Below are 18,071 nucleotides of genomic sequence, written 5' to 3'. Positions count from 1 at the left end.
TTTTGTGACATGCATGAGCATTTTGTGAGTTAAATTTATAGTTAAAATTCGACACAAATTACAATGAGGACCAATAAACCAGGACAAAGGTAGTAATAGCATAACATTTATACTCAATTATCTCTTTCTTCATTTAATTCTATGGCACCTAAGAGCAAGTATAATAAGAGCAAGTATAATAGTGGGCTTATAGCCTGCATACATGGCATTTTTGCCTATGTGGAGGAGAGAGTGATGAAAAAGTAGGGGAGTGGGCTCTCATGCAAAGCTATATACGGATTCCTAGACAAATAGAATAAATGTGAAGAAAGAGAAAGAGAGAAGGTTGAAAAAAGTAGTAATATTATAACCAACCTTGTAGCCCACACTACTATATGAGTGACTATATGTGATGGCTATACATGACATGGCAGTTTCTTATAGCCATCAGCTGGCTATACTATTAACCATGCTCTAAGGTGATGTAAGCGGGCTGTAAGACTTTAAATATTATATCGTTATTTACTGAGTTGGATGAGAGAGAAGGTAAGCGGACTGTGGATTTACAACCGACTGTAGCACGGGCTCCAAGAAGCTATATGAGAGTGTATGGGTGGGTCATGTGTTAGAAAAATAGTACTTTCTTGTAGCTCACTACTATACATATTGACTATTATATTGGCTATAAATGACATGGCAACACATTATAGCCATCAATCAGCTATATTGTTAACCATGCTTTAAGCAAGATTGTCTAGTTGACATGCATAATATTAGCTATAATAATCCCGTTACGACTAGCTACTAATTTCAAATGAAGATACGAAGCACCATTTATAACAACTGCAAGCTGAATATTTAACAAGTGAAACTCGGGAGGTGTTTGGTTCGCGCTACTGTAACGTAATCTGATTACACCGTTAACAGGTCCCGCTAAATCGTGTTTGTTTCCCTTGCTCTGTAATCTGATAACATGGTATCAAATCCCAGCCTAATACAAAACCGATACCGCTGGAAATCTGCTGTAATAGAAAACGCTACAGCCATATCTTCTCCGCACGAGATGCGATCGCACGAGCTATGCGGCCTCCTTCCTCCTTCCTCATGCGCCGCAAGGAAGCTTCGGCGTTGAATACGTGCCTGTAGCGCCGGTCATGGTCGTGTCTAGCTGACGGCGGCATCGACGCCGGCGCGTCGCTCCTCAGCATGCCTGCGGCGCCTCGCCTCGGCCTTCAGCCTTGACGGCAGGTCGCCGCTCGCCGGCCGGCGGCGGAAGCGGCCGCCGCGTCGCTCACTCGTGCTCTTACCGTCCGGGCCCTTGTACTCCGCCGCCATATCCAACGGTGGCTCGCCACTGCCGTTCCCGGCCTGCCTATCCATGTTCACTGGCGTGAATTCTTGAACAACCCCGGTATTGATTGACGTTACAGTAGGTAACCAAACAAATTTTAAGTTTTGTCCATTCCGTTTACATTAACACTGTAAACTCATTACGTTTACGTTTGGGTTACCAATCTGGAACCAAACACCTTGTTCTTTCATGCTTCCTGCGTGCAAATGTCCACGGAGACGTGGCAAGCTCCCCAGTCCCAGCCGCATCCCAGCCGTCAGGTGTAGTCAAACGCATCCCGGCCGTCCACGCAGAGAGGAACGAGGACGGGAGGAAACCCGAAGAAAATTTCAGAGGCGGAAAAAGAACTTTCGAAAGGAAAACAGCGACAAATATCCTGAGACAAGGAATCATCGGGAATCAAACGAGGCGCCGAGGCCAAGGAAGCATTCGCACCCGCGAGAGCTTGCGAGGAAGAGGGGGAGGCCGGGAGGGATGGCGGCGGGGGCGGCGCCGCAGGGGGCGCCGACGGTGGAGGAGCAGGAGGAGGCGGCGGGGGTGGGGATCCTGCTGCAGATATCGATGCTGGTGCTGGCGTTCGTGCTCAGCCACCTCCTCCGCCGCCGCAGGGTCTACTACCTCCCCGAGGCCAGCGCGTCGCTCCTCATCGGTACGTCTGCTGTGCGTCCGGCGCCCGCGCCATTTCGAAGATTCTGGGCTGCTTGATTGATGTGGCCTCTCCCGGTTACTGCGGTTTCGTGACACGTGTCGGTTGTCCGCGAAAACGGGAGGCTGTTCTACAGTAGCGGGTTTTCTTTGTTGGGGTTTGGGCGATCAAATGCTGGTGGTATGATGTTTGGCTGATAGCATGATAAAGCCATTAACAATAGTCAACTGCTGAATTTGTACTGTTGCCGCGCGAACTAAAAACAAATCCTTGACAAATCGATGCTTCTCCAAACAATTCTCGGTCCAACTCCAAAAATTACAGATTCATGAATCAGGAACACAGTGGCCAATTTAGAGATGAATTTGACCATGTTTGACCATTTGATTGTGGGCTTGCTTTAGATCACGAAGGCTCAGCTTGCAGTTGCTGAACTGTGCTGTGTTGTACTACTTAGTTTAATTTGCTTCAGAAAACTAGTTACAGAAGCATTATTGCATGAAACAACTGGTTAGACAAACGGGGTTATCATAATCCACTACCATGCCATGGGGTCTAAGTAAAACGAATGCTACATTTTTTCTCTCCCTTTTTGTACATATTTTTTTGTTGTGTATCCGCGCTGATGTTACTGTAGCAAAAGGAGCGACATGCACATGTTGTGGCTCCACCCTTCATCTCAAGGGCATAGTGGTATATTTTGGCATGTAAAATTACATGTCCAGCGCAACTTCCCACCTTTTTGAGAAAATCACATACAAATTCAGGATAAAATGTTTCAAAAAATTCTGAACAAATTCATCGATGTAGTTCACATAATGTTATGTTAAATTTCATACTAATTTATCCCCCTGTTATCGAGGATAAAAAAGAAAGTCAAGCAGCACTGTAGCAAATGGATACATTGTTCATGACTGAGTGCTTTTCTTTCTTTATTCCCGACAAGAGAGACGATTGAGTATGAGATTTTGCAAGGTTTGCAATAATGAAGTATCTGCATCCATGAATTTTGTCAGCACTTTGGAAGCACTGTTTCATGCTCTAATTGAATAGGGAGGGGGGGGGGTGCGATCTCCCCTGGATATGAAACTCGTACTCATTTCGAAATTATTTCTTTATTGTGCTGAAACCTGAGTCCTGAGGCAATGAAGTTTCATAACATACCTGCAGTATCAACTGGTTATATCCGTTTTGCATATGAGCATTTGGGCATTTTATCAGTGTATATGCCTGCAAGACCCAATGGTTTCATAATTTTGGTTGCTGTTCTCTCTTGTGATTTTGCTGCTGGTCTGCAAAAAGATGAGAACGTCTGCGAGTTACAGTTTTAGTTATACTTGGTTCAGGAATTAGATAAATCTCTTCTATTATGACTCTATATATGATAACCTACCATCCACTTATGGCAGGGTTGATCGTGGGAGGGCTTGCTAGCGTATCTAACGCCCAGAAAAGTACAAGGTATATACTGCCTTCTTCCAAGGAACCTAAGCGTCTCAATATGTTCCTTGTTTACCATGCTGATTTGATATCATTTTCTTTGTAATTTCAGGAGATGGTTCAATTTCCGGGAGGAGCTCTTCTTTCTGTTCTTGCTGCCTCCTATTATATTATATCCTTAGCATATGTTTCATTTTACCTCCCTTTTCCAAATGCTTCATTTTACTTCTCACTATGTCTTTTGTAAATCTCACGCTAAATGTTTTGCTTGACTGCATGCTACCCAGTCCGGCTTCAGCTTAGCACCAGTAAGTGTTGCGTTTCCCATGCCCCTATTTTTTCGAGATTCTGTCTAGATGCAGCTAAAATATGTTATCTCTGTACTTGCAGAAACCATTCTTCTCAAACTTTGGTGCTATTATTACTTTTGCAATTGTTGGAACCTTAATTGCCTCCATTGTCACGGGTGTTTTAGTGTAAGAGTCTAGACTACTTTGCTTGCATGCATATTGTATGTGAACCCTTTGATCTCTGAACATCTGATGATGCACTGTCATTGCAGCTACCTTGCTGGGTTAATACATCTTGTCTATAGGATGCCTCTGGTTGAGTGTATGATGTTTGGTGCCCTTGTGTCAGCAACTGATCCTGTAACTGTGTTGTCGATATTTCAGGTTTATGTCATCAACTTAGGTACTAGCACACTATGTTTACTGGTATCCTAGAAGCGACGGTTACTTACTTTCCATTTAACCGCAGGAACTTGGCACGGATGTGAACCTCTATGCACTGGTTTTCGGTGAATCTGTGCTAAATGATGCTGTATGATTTCTGTTTACATAAAATTGTTAGTATTATTGCTCTTACTGATACTTGCACCTTTCTTGATATCAATCTGTTTTGTGGCGATGAAGATGGCAATCTCCTTGTACAGGTCAGCACGGTGTTTGTGATCTCCTTTGGTTCATTATTTTGATTGTTCAGGATCCGCCTTGACTCCCTCATCTTCAGGACTATGGCATCTCTAAGGACGAATGCTTCTAGCCAAAACATTTTCGTAGTTATCTTGAGGTTTCTTGAGAACTTCTTTGGGTCAATGTCAACAGGTATCGTGACAAACATTGCATTCATATTGTCATTTGCTACAGATTTCCTGCCTACAGTTTTGATGTCACTGCGGTCCATCTGCCCTGGTTTCATTTTATGCTTATGCATATAGGTGCAAAGTGCATGGCATCTGAGAACTGACTTTCTAGTTACTTTCATCTTTGCAGGTGTTGGAGCTGGATTTATTTCTGCTCTCATATCCTTCCTTCACCCTACTTTTTGCATCGTTGGTAGAGCTTTAATGGTTTTCTCCCACTGAAAGCTGCAATTTGTATGTGATGTTTTTTTGGCAATGCTTTCTGAAGCATTGATCACACGATATTGGTTTGTTGCTCTGCTTGAATATGAGGACACTGCTTACATACTTTTGGTGGCAAAACCAAACCTAGATGTGTTCTTTTCATATCTGGATTGAATAAAAGCCGATCTTGTTGCAGATAGTTAGCATGCCGCTAGGTTGTATTCTGCATTATTTTGGCATACTGACAACCATCTGTTACTCCTTAATTCTGTAAAACCTCTTCAAGTATTCAACACTTGGTGTTGAGAAGTAAGCAACATCCCTGATCATTTATTTTTTGGGAAACAAAAGTTTACCTGGATATAATAAGCAATTTCACTCTTATTATTTTTCAGCCTTTATAACCTCGAGAGCTGCTTGTTTGTAGTTTTCCCATACTTCTCGTAAGCACACCTTACTTGAATTACCTTTTTTTTTCAGGCCTTGAGGCTTCTAGATTCAATTGTATATTTGTTTGCAGGTACATGCTAGCTGAAGGCTTTGGTCTGTCTGGCATAGTCTCAATACTCTTTACTGGAATCGTAGGTTCAACTTAAATGAGGCAGTCAGGGATTATTATTTCTGCCTGAAGTTATTTACTTGATAGTGGAACCTTTCTTTTCAGGTGATGAAGAGATACACATTCTCAAACTTGTCAGAGGACTCCCAGCGTTTCACTGCTGCACTTTTCCATCTGCTTTCGTCATTAGCAGAAACTTTTGTGTAAGTCAACATTTAAAAGCTCTATGTTTGGGTAAATTTACATACATGCTTGTCTAATCTCCCTACAGGTTCATATATATGGGATTTGATATTGCGATGGAGCGTCAAAGCTGGTCACACATTGGGTTCATATTTTTCTCAGTTGTATCCTTCACTTTGACTTTATAAAAAAAATCCTTCACTTTGACTGGGTGCTAGTACTTTATACTGCGCATAATTCCTTCGTATGAGATACACTGCTATTTTTCCTTTTCCTTAGCATTTATTTCGTTCGATTCATGAAGATCTTCATATTAGTTGCAAGGTATGACTTCATTTGACCTTGTTCAAATTCTATTGTTGCTGTTTCATAAGGTTCGTTTGGTGAGGTTGGAGGGTTTGTTTGTATGTCAGCCAGTAAGCCTGAACAGTCAACAACTGAACATCAACCTCTCGATACGACATAGACTTAATAAGATCCGACAGAACCACACAAGCATTATAAAAATGGCATTTTGTTTGGTACAATAGATCGATGCTCAAGCTGAAGCACTTGTGGGGCAGGCTCTAAATTTGTTAACTGAACTGGGCAACTGCACATTATTCGTGTATATGAGTTTGCTCAAGTTGCTTGTTTTTGCTGTGTCCTCTTATTTTGAAGGGCTGCAAATGTTTTCTCATGTGCTTTCTTGGTAAATCTGGTACGGCCACCTCAGCGGCAAATATCCAGGCAATATCAACAGGCACTTTGGTATAGTGGTATGTAGTCTGACAAGCATGCTTGCTCAGTATAATTTTTGGCATATTAAGCAGTTCTATCAAAGTTTTTTGTGCATTTACTTGTGCAGGTCTTAGAGGGGCTATGGCTTTTGCCCTTGCTCTTCAATCTGTTCATGATCTTCCTGACGGCCATGGACAGACAATTTTGAGTGCTACCATATCTATTGTTGTTCTAACAGTAAGATATCAAACAATCAGACTACACTAGAGATGTCATTAGTGAAAGAATTGCTATGGCAATAGGAAGACATGCTGGTATTGCTACTACTGCTAGTATCGAGTGTAGACCATCCCGAATAATTTCTCTCATGGCGATAATCCAGGTACTTCTGATTGGAGGCTCAACAAGCACAATGCTTGAAGCTCTGCATGTTGTGGGAGATGGTAATGAAGGTCGTCGCCCTTCTTCACTTGAGGCAAGTAATATGCACTTCATCAAAATTGGCACGTTATATCCTACATTTCTGCCTATCAGATGGCATGGTTACAAATCCCAATCTAGGCATGTAATTAAACTTCTTATCTATCAATGCATCGAGACGCAAAGCTTTTGCGTTTTCCCGAGAGAAAATTTGGCACGATTGTGTTGTAGTTCAGTATAGGTTTCGCCGCGGCAGCATAAGCTATGCTCCAATAGGTTCTATGCTGATAACAAATAAGTTCATTTATTAGAAACTAAGTTTCTTTAGAAACTTTTCAATAAATGACCTATAGTAATTTATGGTTGTTGTTGTCACTGGTTCTGTCATGGCCTCATGGGATAAGATAATGCAGCCTTGTTGTGGCCCGTATATGCATACATGTGATAGGTATGGGATCTTCATGGGTTACTGGTGTATTATTTCTTTCTACTGATAAAGGCTTGTAGGTAGCTGTTGAGCATCCTGTACGATTTGTATTTGTACTAGTTTTATTGATTGTTGACTTGCAGGACCAGGAGAACTATGAGGGGAACAATAATGCGGGCAACATAGAACTGGGCAGTGAAGAGGGGACTTCTACCACAAGCAAATTCAAACTGAAACTCCAAGAAATCCAGAAAAAGTAATTAAATTTTACTAATCAAAGGACACCACATGCTTTTCATGGCTGAAGGAACACTGATAGTTGCCGACACACACTTTAGTATGCTATACCAGTTTTTTTATTTTAATGACACCAAGTTTAGGCACACGATTTTCCACATGAATTCTACTATGCATTTGAAACCACTTGTTTTGAATGTTGTTGCAGCACGCCGTCCTTGGCCGCATTGGACAGAAACTACCTCACTCCATTTTTCACATCTCAAAACGGCGATAGTGATGACGACGAACATGGTCCTAGTAAGTCTGTTTTGATTGATTGCGCCTCAGTTTTTATCTACAGCTTTTTTCTGGACTGACTGCCTCTGGATGCAAAGCAGACAGAGAGCCACGGAGATCTAACGAGCTGCAAGACCTGGAGAGCCATGGATTACCGGCTCGAGAGACGGGCTGAAGAGCCCCATTTCGACGGTGTCGCGCAATCGCTTCCGTGTCACCATTAGTCCAAGGCAGCATCTGACACCCCAGCTAACAAACACAGAGGAAAGACATAGCATCTTATGGGCCGTCGACAATGATAGCTTGCTCCACATGTAAGTAGATGATAGGACCTGCACGTTTAAGTTACCAGGTTAGTAATGGTAGCAGATGTTTTCCCCAGACCCCATAGCAGCTTCTTGTAGACTTGTACTGTGATGAACTTTTCCTTTACAGTTGGATGTTGAATCGACTGATTCTATCACCCTGACAAGCAAGGCATCCATGTGTCTTTTCCTTTTTCCTCTTTTTATTTGCCGCATGTTCAGAGCCCACTCGAAATCATAACTTGTTTGCTGATTTTTCTTCACATAGTGGAGCGCTCTTCGGTCTTCAGGAATGTGTATGTATGTGTGTTTGCAGCTCCCCCGGCTGTAGCTGTCTGCTTTCGTCCCCGACGACTTGGACCGAAGGATTGAACGCATCTGGAAATTGTTACTGCCGTTTCCGCATGCGTACGAAATCGTTTGGCACCACGGTCGCTGGCGCTGCCGCGTTGCGTTGGCCAGATTGGAGGAGGATGCATGTCCTCACCGAACGTCTGAGCCCTGCCCGTTCTTTTTAACCTCTGGACCTCTTTTGCACGCTTTTGAACGGTATGAATGATTATTATTTTTGCGGGGAACGGCATGAATGGATTTGTCTGACTGCAGAAAAAATAATCAGTTGTTATTCACACGAAGAGGAAAAAACACAAAGCCAACACCATGCAAAAACACCGAGAAAATCTTCTTTACCGAATTTCAAAAAAAAAATCTTCTTTACCGTGTGCAGCTATAATTACGCTCTATGGTATTGCTCGATGTGCTAAATATGGAACCGCAAAAAAAAAGTTCCAAGCACGGAGTCCTTTTTTTTTGCCAGCTATAATTGGTCTCTGGGGTCCTTTATTAAACTCACTCCCTCGGTCCCTCCGATCTCCGGAACGTTCCAGCGTACTATCGTAGGAGCACAATAAAAAAACCAAAACCGCAAGGCGCCTAAACCCAGCCAACTGACATGCGGGCCACACCATCCCAACTCGCCGGGCCCAACGACCCGTCGTCCCGAGCCCCCAACCCCCCCCGTTGTCCCCCCTTCCCGCACCTGGCAGAACGTTCGAGAACCCCTCCTCCGACTATATAATCCTCCCCCCGGCGCCCGGCCCCCTCCATCCTCGCGTCCCAGAACCCGAGAACCCCCCGCTCCAAAGCCCTAACCCTAGCCATCTCCTCTCCCCCCAGCCCTCGTCGAGCGCGCGTTTTCCAGGAGCTTCAGGTGCCGGCGGCGCCATGGCTTCGGAGACCGAGACCTTCGCCTTCCAGGCCGAGATCAACCAGCTGCTCTCGCTCATCATCAACACCTTCTACTCCAACAAGGAGATCTTCCTCCGCGAGCTCATCTCCAACGCCTCCGATGTAAGCTCCCTCCCCCGCGCTCCCCTGTAATGCTGTGACTCGCGGCTCTGTTTAGATCCGTGCGCGATAGGGCCCCTTTGCCGTACCGATGTTCAGTACATCGGTGCGTTTGTCGGTTCGCGCATGTTAGTGCATGGGATTTCAAACCCATCGACGAATCTGCGGTTTGTGCGATTAGGACGTCGCTACACATTTGTTTGTTCTCTGTCCTGTCGCACCTGAGAATCTCCATGATTAGAGCTAATTGACTGTTTTAAAAGCCAGGAAGCATCATTACTTGCATCGTAAAATTTCCTGTATGCGCTAGTGAGTAGAACGTAGTTATACAATTGTTTAATCTCTGTATGTACTGTCGCACGTGCAGATCTCCTGATTAGAGCTAATTGGACTGTTAGAAAAGCTTAGGAAACGCTCACTTGAATATACCTTTGTTTATTCTCTGTACTGTCGCACGTGCAGATCTTAATGAGTAGAGATCATTGGACTATTATAAAAGCTTGGGATTAGGAAACGCTCACTTGAATTATAAATTTTCCTATAGGCAGATAGGCTTTATAAAATGTAAAAACAATCCCATGACTAGATTGCATGTGTGCTAATTTTGTTGGATCTGTGTTTAAATTCGAATTCCTAAAGTAGCTTTGCATGGCTGGTGGCATAACTTTTCTGATTCAAACTAGATTTGGATGGTTGCTAGGTTATTGCATATGTCATCTACATCTATGTTAAATACAAAATAAAGGCATGGTTGCTAGGTTATTGCATATGTCATCTACATCTATGTTAAATAAAAAATACAGGCTGATTCTACTGTAATGCATTATTAGTCAGAACTTTGATTTATGTTTGCATTATATACTGGTTTAATCTGTGAGACTCGCACTGAATTGCGTATTTGGGCGCTTTGTTGTGCAGGCGTTGGATAAGATCAGGTTTGAGAGCCTGACTGACAAGAGCAAGCTGGATGCTCAGCCAGAGCTGTTTATCCATATTATCCCTGACAAGGCCACGAACACACTCACTCTTATCGACAGTGGTATTGGTATGACAAAGTCAGACCTCGTGAACAACCTTGGTACCATTGCAAGGTCTGGCACCAAGGATTTCATGGAGGCACTGGCTGCTGGTGCTGATGTGTCCATGATTGGTCAGTTTGGTGTCGGTTTCTACTCTGCTTACCTTGTTGCTGAGAGAGTCGTTGTGACCAGCAAGCACAACGACGACGAGCAGTATGTGTGGGAGTCCCAGGCTGGTGGTTCCTTCACTGTGACACGTGATACTACTGGAGAGCCCCTTGGAAGGGGTACTAAGATCACCCTCTACCTCAAGGATGATCAGGTATGGCAAAACTCAGAAGTCTCGCCATTATTTACTTGCTCATGCTACCTGTTCTGTTCACATTTTAATATGTTCTGGGTACACTTGGTAGGTTACTGTTAGATTGAAATGCTGTTCATGTCTTGCTTTTGTTTCTATGCTCTGAGGTTGTAAATGGAAGGGTGTACTCCCTCCGTCTAGGTGAGCAAGCCATCTTAGGTTGTGCACCGTGACCAAGGAGGAGGGTAAAACGAGAGACCTTAATATTAATAGCATTGCATGCAATGAACTAACCACTGCATATTGTGTTTGGTAGTCTGAAGTCATTAAAAGCTTGCACACCCCTCATCTCTTATTGGTTGATATGTCAAGAAACAAGAAACGAGATAGAAGTTAATGCACCGCGCCTAAGTGTTTTGGGATTATTTGGTTTTCGTAAGCTGACTTACACACCTAGACGGAGAGAATACCTGTTCTTGTTGATTAATGATGCTCAGTTTTGGAGGGTTCTGTATAGTAATTCAGTGCTGGTGAAACTTGAGTTGTATGCTGATCATAGTGCTAGTTTTTGGCATGTCTGTTGTAGTTGAATTTAATTGTTTTCCATTGTTATAGATTCAGTTAGTATAATTGTTGGCACGAATCCTGCAAAATATGAGTCATTACTGTTGTCATTGCATAAAATTGGACCAGTATAGTGAGTGCCATCCTAGATTGTCCATCCTAAATTGGACCAAGCTGTTGGTACTGCATTTGTGCCAAGTGGCTTGGACCATGTGGACTGACCTCAATTCATGTGCTATTTTGTGTTTTTACTTTGGGACATTCAAAATCATAGTGCTATGTTTTTAGGATGTTGCAGTTCTGCCTTCCATTGATGCTAACGGGTATTGATAATTAAGGCATGTGACTTGTCCCTGACAATTTAACTATTGTTCTCTGCAGTTGGAGTACCTTGAGGAGCGTCGCCTTAAGGATCTGGTGAAGAAGCACTCTGAGTTCATCAGCTACCCCATCTCTCTCTGGACGGAGAAGACCACTGAGAAGGAAATTTCTGATGATGAAGATGAGGATGAGAAGAAGGATACTGAGGAGGGCAAGGTTGAGGAAATTGATGAAGAGAAGGAAGAAAAGGAGAAGAAAAAGAAGAAGATCAAGGAGGTTTCTCACGAGTGGAACCTGATCAACAAGCAGAAGCCCATCTGGATGAGGAAGCCTGAGGAGATCACCAAGGAGGAGTATGCTGCCTTCTACAAGAGCCTGACAAACGACTGGGAGGAGCACCTTGCCGTCAAGCACTTCTCGGTGGAGGGTCAGCTTGAGTTCAAGGCCGTCCTCTTCGTTCCCAAGAGGGCCCCCTTTGACCTCTTTGACACCAGGAAGAAGCTCAACAACATCAAGCTCTATGTGCGCCGTGTCTTCATCATGGACAACTGTGAGGAGCTGATCCCAGAGTGGCTGAGCTTCGTCAAGGGCATTGTTGACTCTGAGGATCTCCCCCTCAATATCTCTCGTGAGACACTCCAGCAGAACAAGATCCTCAAGGTCATCAGGAAGAACCTTGTGAAGAAGTGCATCGAGCTCTTCTTTGAGATTGCTGAGAACAAGGAGGACTACAACAAGTTCTATGAGGCTTTCTCCAAGAACCTCAAGCTCGGCGTCCACGAGGACTCCACCAACAGGACCAAGCTTGCTGAGCTCCTGAGGTACCACTCCACCAAGAGCGGCGATGAGCTTACCAGCCTCAAGGACTATGTGACGAGGATGAAGGAGGGCCAGAGTGACATCTACTACATCACCGGTGAGAGCAAGAAGGCCGTGGAGAACTCTCCCTTCCTTGAGAAGCTGAAGAAGAAGGGCTATGAGGTGCTGTACATGGTTGACGCCATTGATGAGTACTCCATTGGCCAGCTCAAGGAGTTTGAGGGAAAGAAGCTGGTCTCCGCCACCAAGGAGGGCCTGAAGCTTGATGACAGCGAGGAAGAGAAGAAGAGGAAGGAGGAGCTCAAGGAGAAGTTCGAGGGGCTCTGCAAGGTGATCAAGGAGGTGCTGGGCGACAGGGTTGAGAAGGTGATCGTCTCTGACCGCGTCGTCGACTCACCGTGCTGCCTCGTCACCGGCGAGTACGGCTGGACCGCCAACATGGAGAGGATCATGAAGGCCCAGGCCCTGAGGGACACGAGCATGGGCGGCTACATGTCGAGCAAGAAGACGATGGAGATCAACCCAGAGAACGCCATCATGGAGGAGCTGCGCAAGCGCGCCGACGTGGACAAGAACGACAAGTCTGTCAAGGACCTGGTGATGCTGCTGTTCGAGACCTCCCTGCTCACCTCGGGCTTCAGCCTTGACGACCCCAACACCTTCGGCACCAGGATCCACCGCATGCTCAAGCTGGGCCTGAGCATCGACGAGGACGAGGAGGCTGCTGAGGCTGACACGGACATGCCGCCGCTGGAGGAGGACGCCGGCGAGAGCAAGATGGAGGAGGTCGACTAGGCGTGTGCATTTGCTTGCTATCCGAGTCCTAGAGCTAGTTTATCTTTTGGGTTACTGTCGCGTGGTCGGTTTGTCTTTTGTGGTTTACTGTGCCTAGCCTGCCCTAATGGGGCTAGGGGAGTGGTCTGTGGAGTCCCCGGAACTGCGTACCGTAATCGTTGCTTATATATATCGTCTTTAGTACCTTCCGAGTTAATCGCCTTGTTTGCTCTTTTTGCTTTCTGCTGGCCTTCCTGGCTTTTTATTGCGAATTCCTGTATTTCTCGGTGAAGTTTTTCTCGAGTTTGGTGCTGACTTGTTCTTGAATGATTACAAATAACTCTTTCAGCTTTGAGTATGTGCGTATATTCCTCGGACGTCTTGGCGTGATCCTCAGCATAAAAGATACTCAATCTGTAAAGACTTGACATTTGTGCTTGCAGCCTCTAATTTTCACATTAAAAATCAACTGAAAATGTCAAATTCAGATACGAAGCACAGAGCAGTTGAATTCTAATGATCCAAGCACACCATTTAAATTCAAACCCCATAAATTCAAACCCACATCGAGCTGGATAACCCCGGCAATTTCCTGATTGCGCACTTCTGAAGAACATGCCTTGCATCTAAAGCCATGTTTGGTGGCGCCTGAGCTTTATTTTAAGAATCCCTAGCTCCATGAGTGATCAATTGAGCTACACGCCAACTTTTGAGTCATCGTTACAATCTGAGAAACGAGCCTGAACATCAAAGGAAGCAACTGGTAAATGCGGGTTCACCAGGTCACTGATATGTTTTGGTGAACATCAAAGAGAAAACTTGCTCTTCTAAAAATGCACTCCCTAGGCTGGTAGCCTGGAAGGGGGAGCCTGAATGAATAATTGAATTGCCTTGCTGTCGCTGTTCTTTTTCAAGTTGAATGAATATGCCAATTCCTGTTGTTGTTTCTGCTGACAGGGAGGACTCCACTTTGACTCCTTTTTTGATATAGCTCTTGGCGGTGTTCAGCACTGGCTCCATGTGCCCTTATTTGACAGACTCCACTTTGACTCTGAAGATCTGAACAATGAAAAACCAGTTTAGTACTGTATAACTCGCAGTACCTTAAAACGACAACGCCTCACACTTTTATCATACTTCTATTGATGCCTTGTATTCCTTGAGAAGGTTGAAATCATTTTAAGATGGCGTCTGTTGGCATTAGTCCTAAATATTCTCGGAAAATTTGTAGTCCTAGATATACCGCTAGAAGAATGGGAGTTCTGCTAGAAGAAATACAAGAAGAATCTGCAGTTTATACAGTTAAAAGAATACGGCTACATGCTGTTGAACGTTGCAGGGATTTCTCAGTTGGAAAGTACAATTCTGAATGAATACGTCCTGTATTCTCTCAAATATATTTCGTGGCCAGTATTCCAAAGTCCATCTCCCCTCAAAGTAGTTATAGAATCATATTTTTAGGAAAAAAATCAATGTTTTCCCTCAGACTTCCACATGAGTATATATATGTGCTTGCGTATATTATTACTAAGACGTCTTGGCATGATCCTCCAACTAACCATAGCAAAAAAGATACTTCCTCCGTTCCTAAATATAAGTCTTTTTGGAGATTTCAATATGGACTACATACGAAAAAAAAGGAGTAATCAACACTCTAAACTATGTCTATATACATCCGTATGTAGTCAATATTGAAATCTCTAAAAAGACTTATATTTAGGAACGGAGGGAGTACATGACATTTGTGTTTGCAGCCTTACTATTTCTTCTGGCGTCAGCCAGGGTTACTCACTCTTTTTTGCTTAGAATTCAGCAGAATCGAAAAGAACCAGATCATAGTCACATTAACACCAGCTGAAATTTGGAAATGTTATTGTACAGATTGCGAAGATGATACAACCAAATTTTGAGAAGCGAATCCCATCAGTGAAATTTGGTAAGTTCAATTCCTATTCTACAAGAATTACGGATGACCAATACTCCAAAACAGAGAAACGGTTATCAGCAAGAAGGGACAAGCATGTGGTCTGTTTCATCTCAAATTCAGATATGAAGCACACAGGGCAGCTGAACACTTTTAACAGAAATTTATAATGGTCTAATCCCAATACCAATAGAAAGGACACCATTTAATGCTAGAGAATGCAGCCCTATATGCGATGGCTTAGGCTTTTGCAATAAATTCAAACCTATCGCATCGAGCTGGATGATCCTGGCAATTTCCTGATTGTGCACTTCTGAAGAACACGCCTTGCATCTAAAGCCTCTCCCCATTTGCCAGCAGCAGCATAAACGTCTGATATCAAGACATGGCAGCCAGCCTGCCGTGTGTTGAGACCAATAATTTCACTCTGGACTCTTTCAGCCACATCAAATCTCTTGTGCATTCGACAGGCACCTAGTAGTGCTCCCAAAACCATGACATCTGGGGCCATCGACATGGTCCTTATCAGCTCCTCTGCCTCTTCAAGAAGCCCTGCTCGGCCTAACATGTCAACCATGCAGCCATAATGCTTTGCCTCTGGCTGCACTCTGCAAGTAGATGACATGCTCTGAAAGCACCGTCGACCCTCATCCACCAGCCCGCTGTGGGCACAAGCAGTCAGCACACCAACGAACGTTATGTCATTCGGTTTCTCTCCTGACCTCTTCATCTGCTCAAACACACCGATGCAATCCTGAACATCACCATTCACTGCCAACCCAGTGATGAGTGCATTCCAGGCGGAGACATTCTTCTGGTCCAACGAGTAGAAGATTTTGACAGCCATGTCGGTTTTCCCACACTTGGCATACATGTCAATGAGGGCAGCACCGAGATTGAACTCATTGTCGAGCACCATCTTGTGCTTGTCAATGTAAGTGTGAGCCCACCTCCCTTCTTCCAGAGCTGTTAAATGTGCACATGCTGAAAGCACGCTCACCATGGTCACCTCATTAGGACGGGCACTGCTCTCGCTCTGCATTTCCCTAAACAGCTCAAGGGTTTCTGCGTAGCGTCCAGCCTGTGCATACCCAGAAATCATGCACGTCCAGGAAACCACGTCTTTCTCCGGCATCACATCAAACAGCTTCCGTGCACCATCCATCTCACCGTTCACTGCATACCCCCGGATCATTGTGTTCCACGATACCAGATTCCGTACCGGCATCTCATCGAACATCTTCCTAGCCAGTGGCAGTAGCCCATGCCGCGCGAATCCTGTTATCATCGAGTTCCATGTCACAATGTTCCTCCCAATGGCCGGCATCTCATCGAACATTTCCCTGGCCACATCCAACTCGCCAGAACCGGCGTATGCCCCAACCATCGCGCTCCAGGACACCCCATTCCTCTGTGGCATTTCCTCGAACACCATCTGGGCGTTCCTGATGTCCCCGCACTTCACATAGCCACCGAGCACCGTGTTCCAAGACACCACGTCGGTGACCCCTGCGCACGAATCGAACACCTCCCGCATGGATGCCGTGTCCCGGAAGGCGGCGTACATCGCGAGGAGCGCATTGACGACAAAGACGTCGATCAAGAAGCCGCGCCGGACGGCCTGCGCGTGCACCTGCGCGCCCGTGCGCGGGAAAGAGGCGAGCCTGGACGCCGACTTGAGGAGGGAAGGGAAGGTGAATCGGTCGGGAGCATCGCCAGAGCGGAGAATGGAGGAGAAGGCGGCGAAGGCGATGCGAGGAGACGGGGAGGTTGCGGAGGCTCGGATGAGCAGGTTGTGGAGGAAGATGCATGAGGAGGGGAAGAGCGGGAAGTAGAGGCTGGAGAGGGAGGCGGCGAGGTGGGGGTGGGAAGGGAGGAGGGGCACGATGCGGCGGAGGTGGGCGGTGTTGCGGAGGAGGTCGCCGGAGACGAGGAGGCGACCGAGGAGGAGAGGGAGGAGGCGAGGCGGCGGTGCCATTCCGTTTTGAGTTCGGCCGCGGAGGGGAGTTTTTGTACCACGAAAAATGGAGAGCTCTGAAGCTTAACCATTTGATTGGTATCCCACGGCTGAGGGTAGGTCTGGAAGGGGGGCAAATAGCCGATTGCTATAGAATTTGGAAAAGGTTTGTTTTAGGACGATGATAACTGCCACGCGTGTGCCATCTAGAGGGTCTGCCCATACATTTTGTGTGGTGTTTAAGAGGATCAGCTCACACGTCTACGTGTGGGCAAAATAAGTAATGACCACATGCCTTTTTTTTTTCTCGCGGTCCCTCTCATATGCCTACGTGTGGGTAAAATAGATAACGCCCACACTCCCATACGTCAGGCCTCCTACCTCATGGTCCCGCACGCCCCGCGTGACAGTCACCACGCGCCCCGCAGTTGCCATGGTCCGAACCCTCTTTCATGTTCGTTTAACTGTAGTTGCCATGTTGCTTAACTACAGTGCCATGTCGGACAACTACAGTTGCCATGGTTGCTCAACTGCAGTTGCCATCTCAGGTCAAGTGCCAGATGCCATTTTTGGACAGCCGCAATTGTTGCCATGTATGGTTTGGTTTACTATAGTTGCCATGATTTGAAAACTTCAGGGGCTGCCATCTACTAACACTAGGAAGTCGCCATGTATGGTCTGTTTACTACAGTTGTCATGATTTGAAAAGTTTAAGAGTTGCCACCTACTAACACTAGGCAGTTGTCGTGTAGTGCCACAAAGAGACATGGCAAAATAACATGTTCGGGTAAAGAGAGAGTTGCCATCTGCTTACAAGCACACTAGGGCAGTTGCCATGTACCCTGCAAAACACATGGCAACTAATATGTTCGGATAAAAGAGAGAGTTGCCATCTGGTTACAAGCACACTAGGGCAGTTGCCATGTACCTTGCAAAAACACATGGCAACTGGCAGCTTTGGGTGTGGGAGAGCAGACGAGCGTGTGGGCGAACTGATAAATGCCCACACATCAGCCCTCGTGCGTGAGTGAAAATTGATGTGTGGGCGAACTGCTAAACGCCCATACACCGGTCCCTCCGTGTGATGAAAACGGACGTGTGGGTGATACGTCTCCGTCATATCTACTTTTTCAAACACTTTTGCCCTTGTT

General features: G+C 45.4%; 3 protein-coding genes across 3 annotated transcripts; 2 read left to right on the top strand and 1 right to left on the bottom strand.

Moving 5' to 3' along the window:
• The first annotated feature begins 1,636 nt into the window (after window positions 1–1,636).
• LOC109742833 (sodium/hydrogen exchanger 6) lies at window positions 1,637–8,181 on the top strand. The gene is made up of 22 exons (XM_020301930.4): window positions 1,637–1,979; window positions 3,386–3,437; window positions 3,529–3,588; window positions 3,700–3,724; window positions 3,807–3,892; window positions 3,979–4,090; window positions 4,176–4,238; window positions 4,331–4,350; window positions 4,428–4,522; window positions 4,691–4,719; window positions 5,042–5,073; window positions 5,160–5,207; window positions 5,285–5,345; window positions 5,429–5,526; window positions 5,595–5,670; window positions 5,811–5,830; window positions 6,167–6,264; window positions 6,354–6,463; window positions 6,609–6,701; window positions 7,217–7,329; window positions 7,519–7,610; window positions 7,691–8,181. The coding sequence occupies exons 1-22, from the start codon at window positions 1,805–1,807 to the stop codon at window positions 7,762–7,764; spliced, it is 1,632 nt and encodes a 543-aa protein (XP_020157519.3). The 5' UTR covers window positions 1,637–1,804; the 3' UTR covers window positions 7,765–8,181.
• Window positions 8,182–8,937: 756 nt separating this feature from the next.
• On the top strand, window positions 8,938–13,256 carry LOC109742829 (heat shock protein 81-1). The gene is made up of 3 exons (XM_020301926.4): window positions 8,938–9,244; window positions 10,160–10,582; window positions 11,507–13,256. Exons 1-3 carry the CDS (start codon window positions 9,119–9,121, stop codon window positions 13,058–13,060), a joined length of 2,103 nt encoding a protein of 700 aa, XP_020157515.1. The 5' UTR covers window positions 8,938–9,118; the 3' UTR covers window positions 13,061–13,256.
• A 705-nt stretch (window positions 13,257–13,961) lies between these two features.
• On the bottom strand, window positions 13,962–17,006 carry LOC109742842 (pentatricopeptide repeat-containing protein At2g22410, mitochondrial). The gene is made up of 2 exons (XM_020301939.4): window positions 15,229–17,006; window positions 13,962–14,098 (listed from the first exon to the last, which is right to left on the bottom strand). Exon 1 carries the CDS (start codon window positions 16,939–16,941, stop codon window positions 15,229–15,231), a length of 1,713 nt encoding a protein of 570 aa, XP_020157528.1. The 5' UTR covers window positions 16,942–17,006; the 3' UTR covers window positions 13,962–14,098.
• Between the last annotated feature and the right edge of the window lie 1,065 nt (window positions 17,007–18,071).

Source organism: Aegilops tauschii, chromosome 7 (assembly GCF_002575655.3).
Source record: "Aegilops tauschii subsp. strangulata cultivar AL8/78 chromosome 7, Aet v6.0, whole genome shotgun sequence".
Classification (NCBI taxonomy): Eukaryota; Viridiplantae; Streptophyta; class Magnoliopsida; order Poales; family Poaceae; genus Aegilops; species Aegilops tauschii.
Note: the sequence above shows the minus strand (reverse complement) of the source record. Positions and strands in the feature narration are given on the sequence as shown.

Excerpts from the sequence above, each read along its gene's own strand:
- LOC109742833 (XM_020301930.4), top strand. The coding sequence starts at position 1,805 with ATGGCGGCGGGGGCGGCGCCGCAGGGGGCGCCGACGGTGGAGGAGCAG. Across the intron at positions 4,523-4,690 it reads CTTTGGGTCAATGTCAACAG|GTGTTGGAGCTGGATTTATT; the intron begins GTATCGTGACAA and ends TCATCTTTGCAG. Across the intron at positions 5,831-6,166 it reads ATCTTCATATTAGTTGCAAG|GGCTGCAAATGTTTTCTCAT; the intron begins GTATGACTTCAT and ends CTTATTTTGAAG.
- LOC109742829 (XM_020301926.4), top strand. The coding sequence starts at position 9,119 with ATGGCTTCGGAGACCGAGACCTTCGCCTTCCAGGCCGAGATCAACCAG. Across the intron at positions 9,245-10,159 it reads TCATCTCCAACGCCTCCGAT|GCGTTGGATAAGATCAGGTT; the intron begins GTAAGCTCCCTC and ends TTTGTTGTGCAG. Across the intron at positions 10,583-11,506 it reads TCTACCTCAAGGATGATCAG|TTGGAGTACCTTGAGGAGCG; the intron begins GTATGGCAAAAC and ends TGTTCTCTGCAG.
- LOC109742842 (XM_020301939.4), bottom strand. The coding sequence starts at position 16,941 with ATGGCACCGCCGCCTCGCCTCCTCCCTCTCCTCCTCGGTCGCCTCCTC.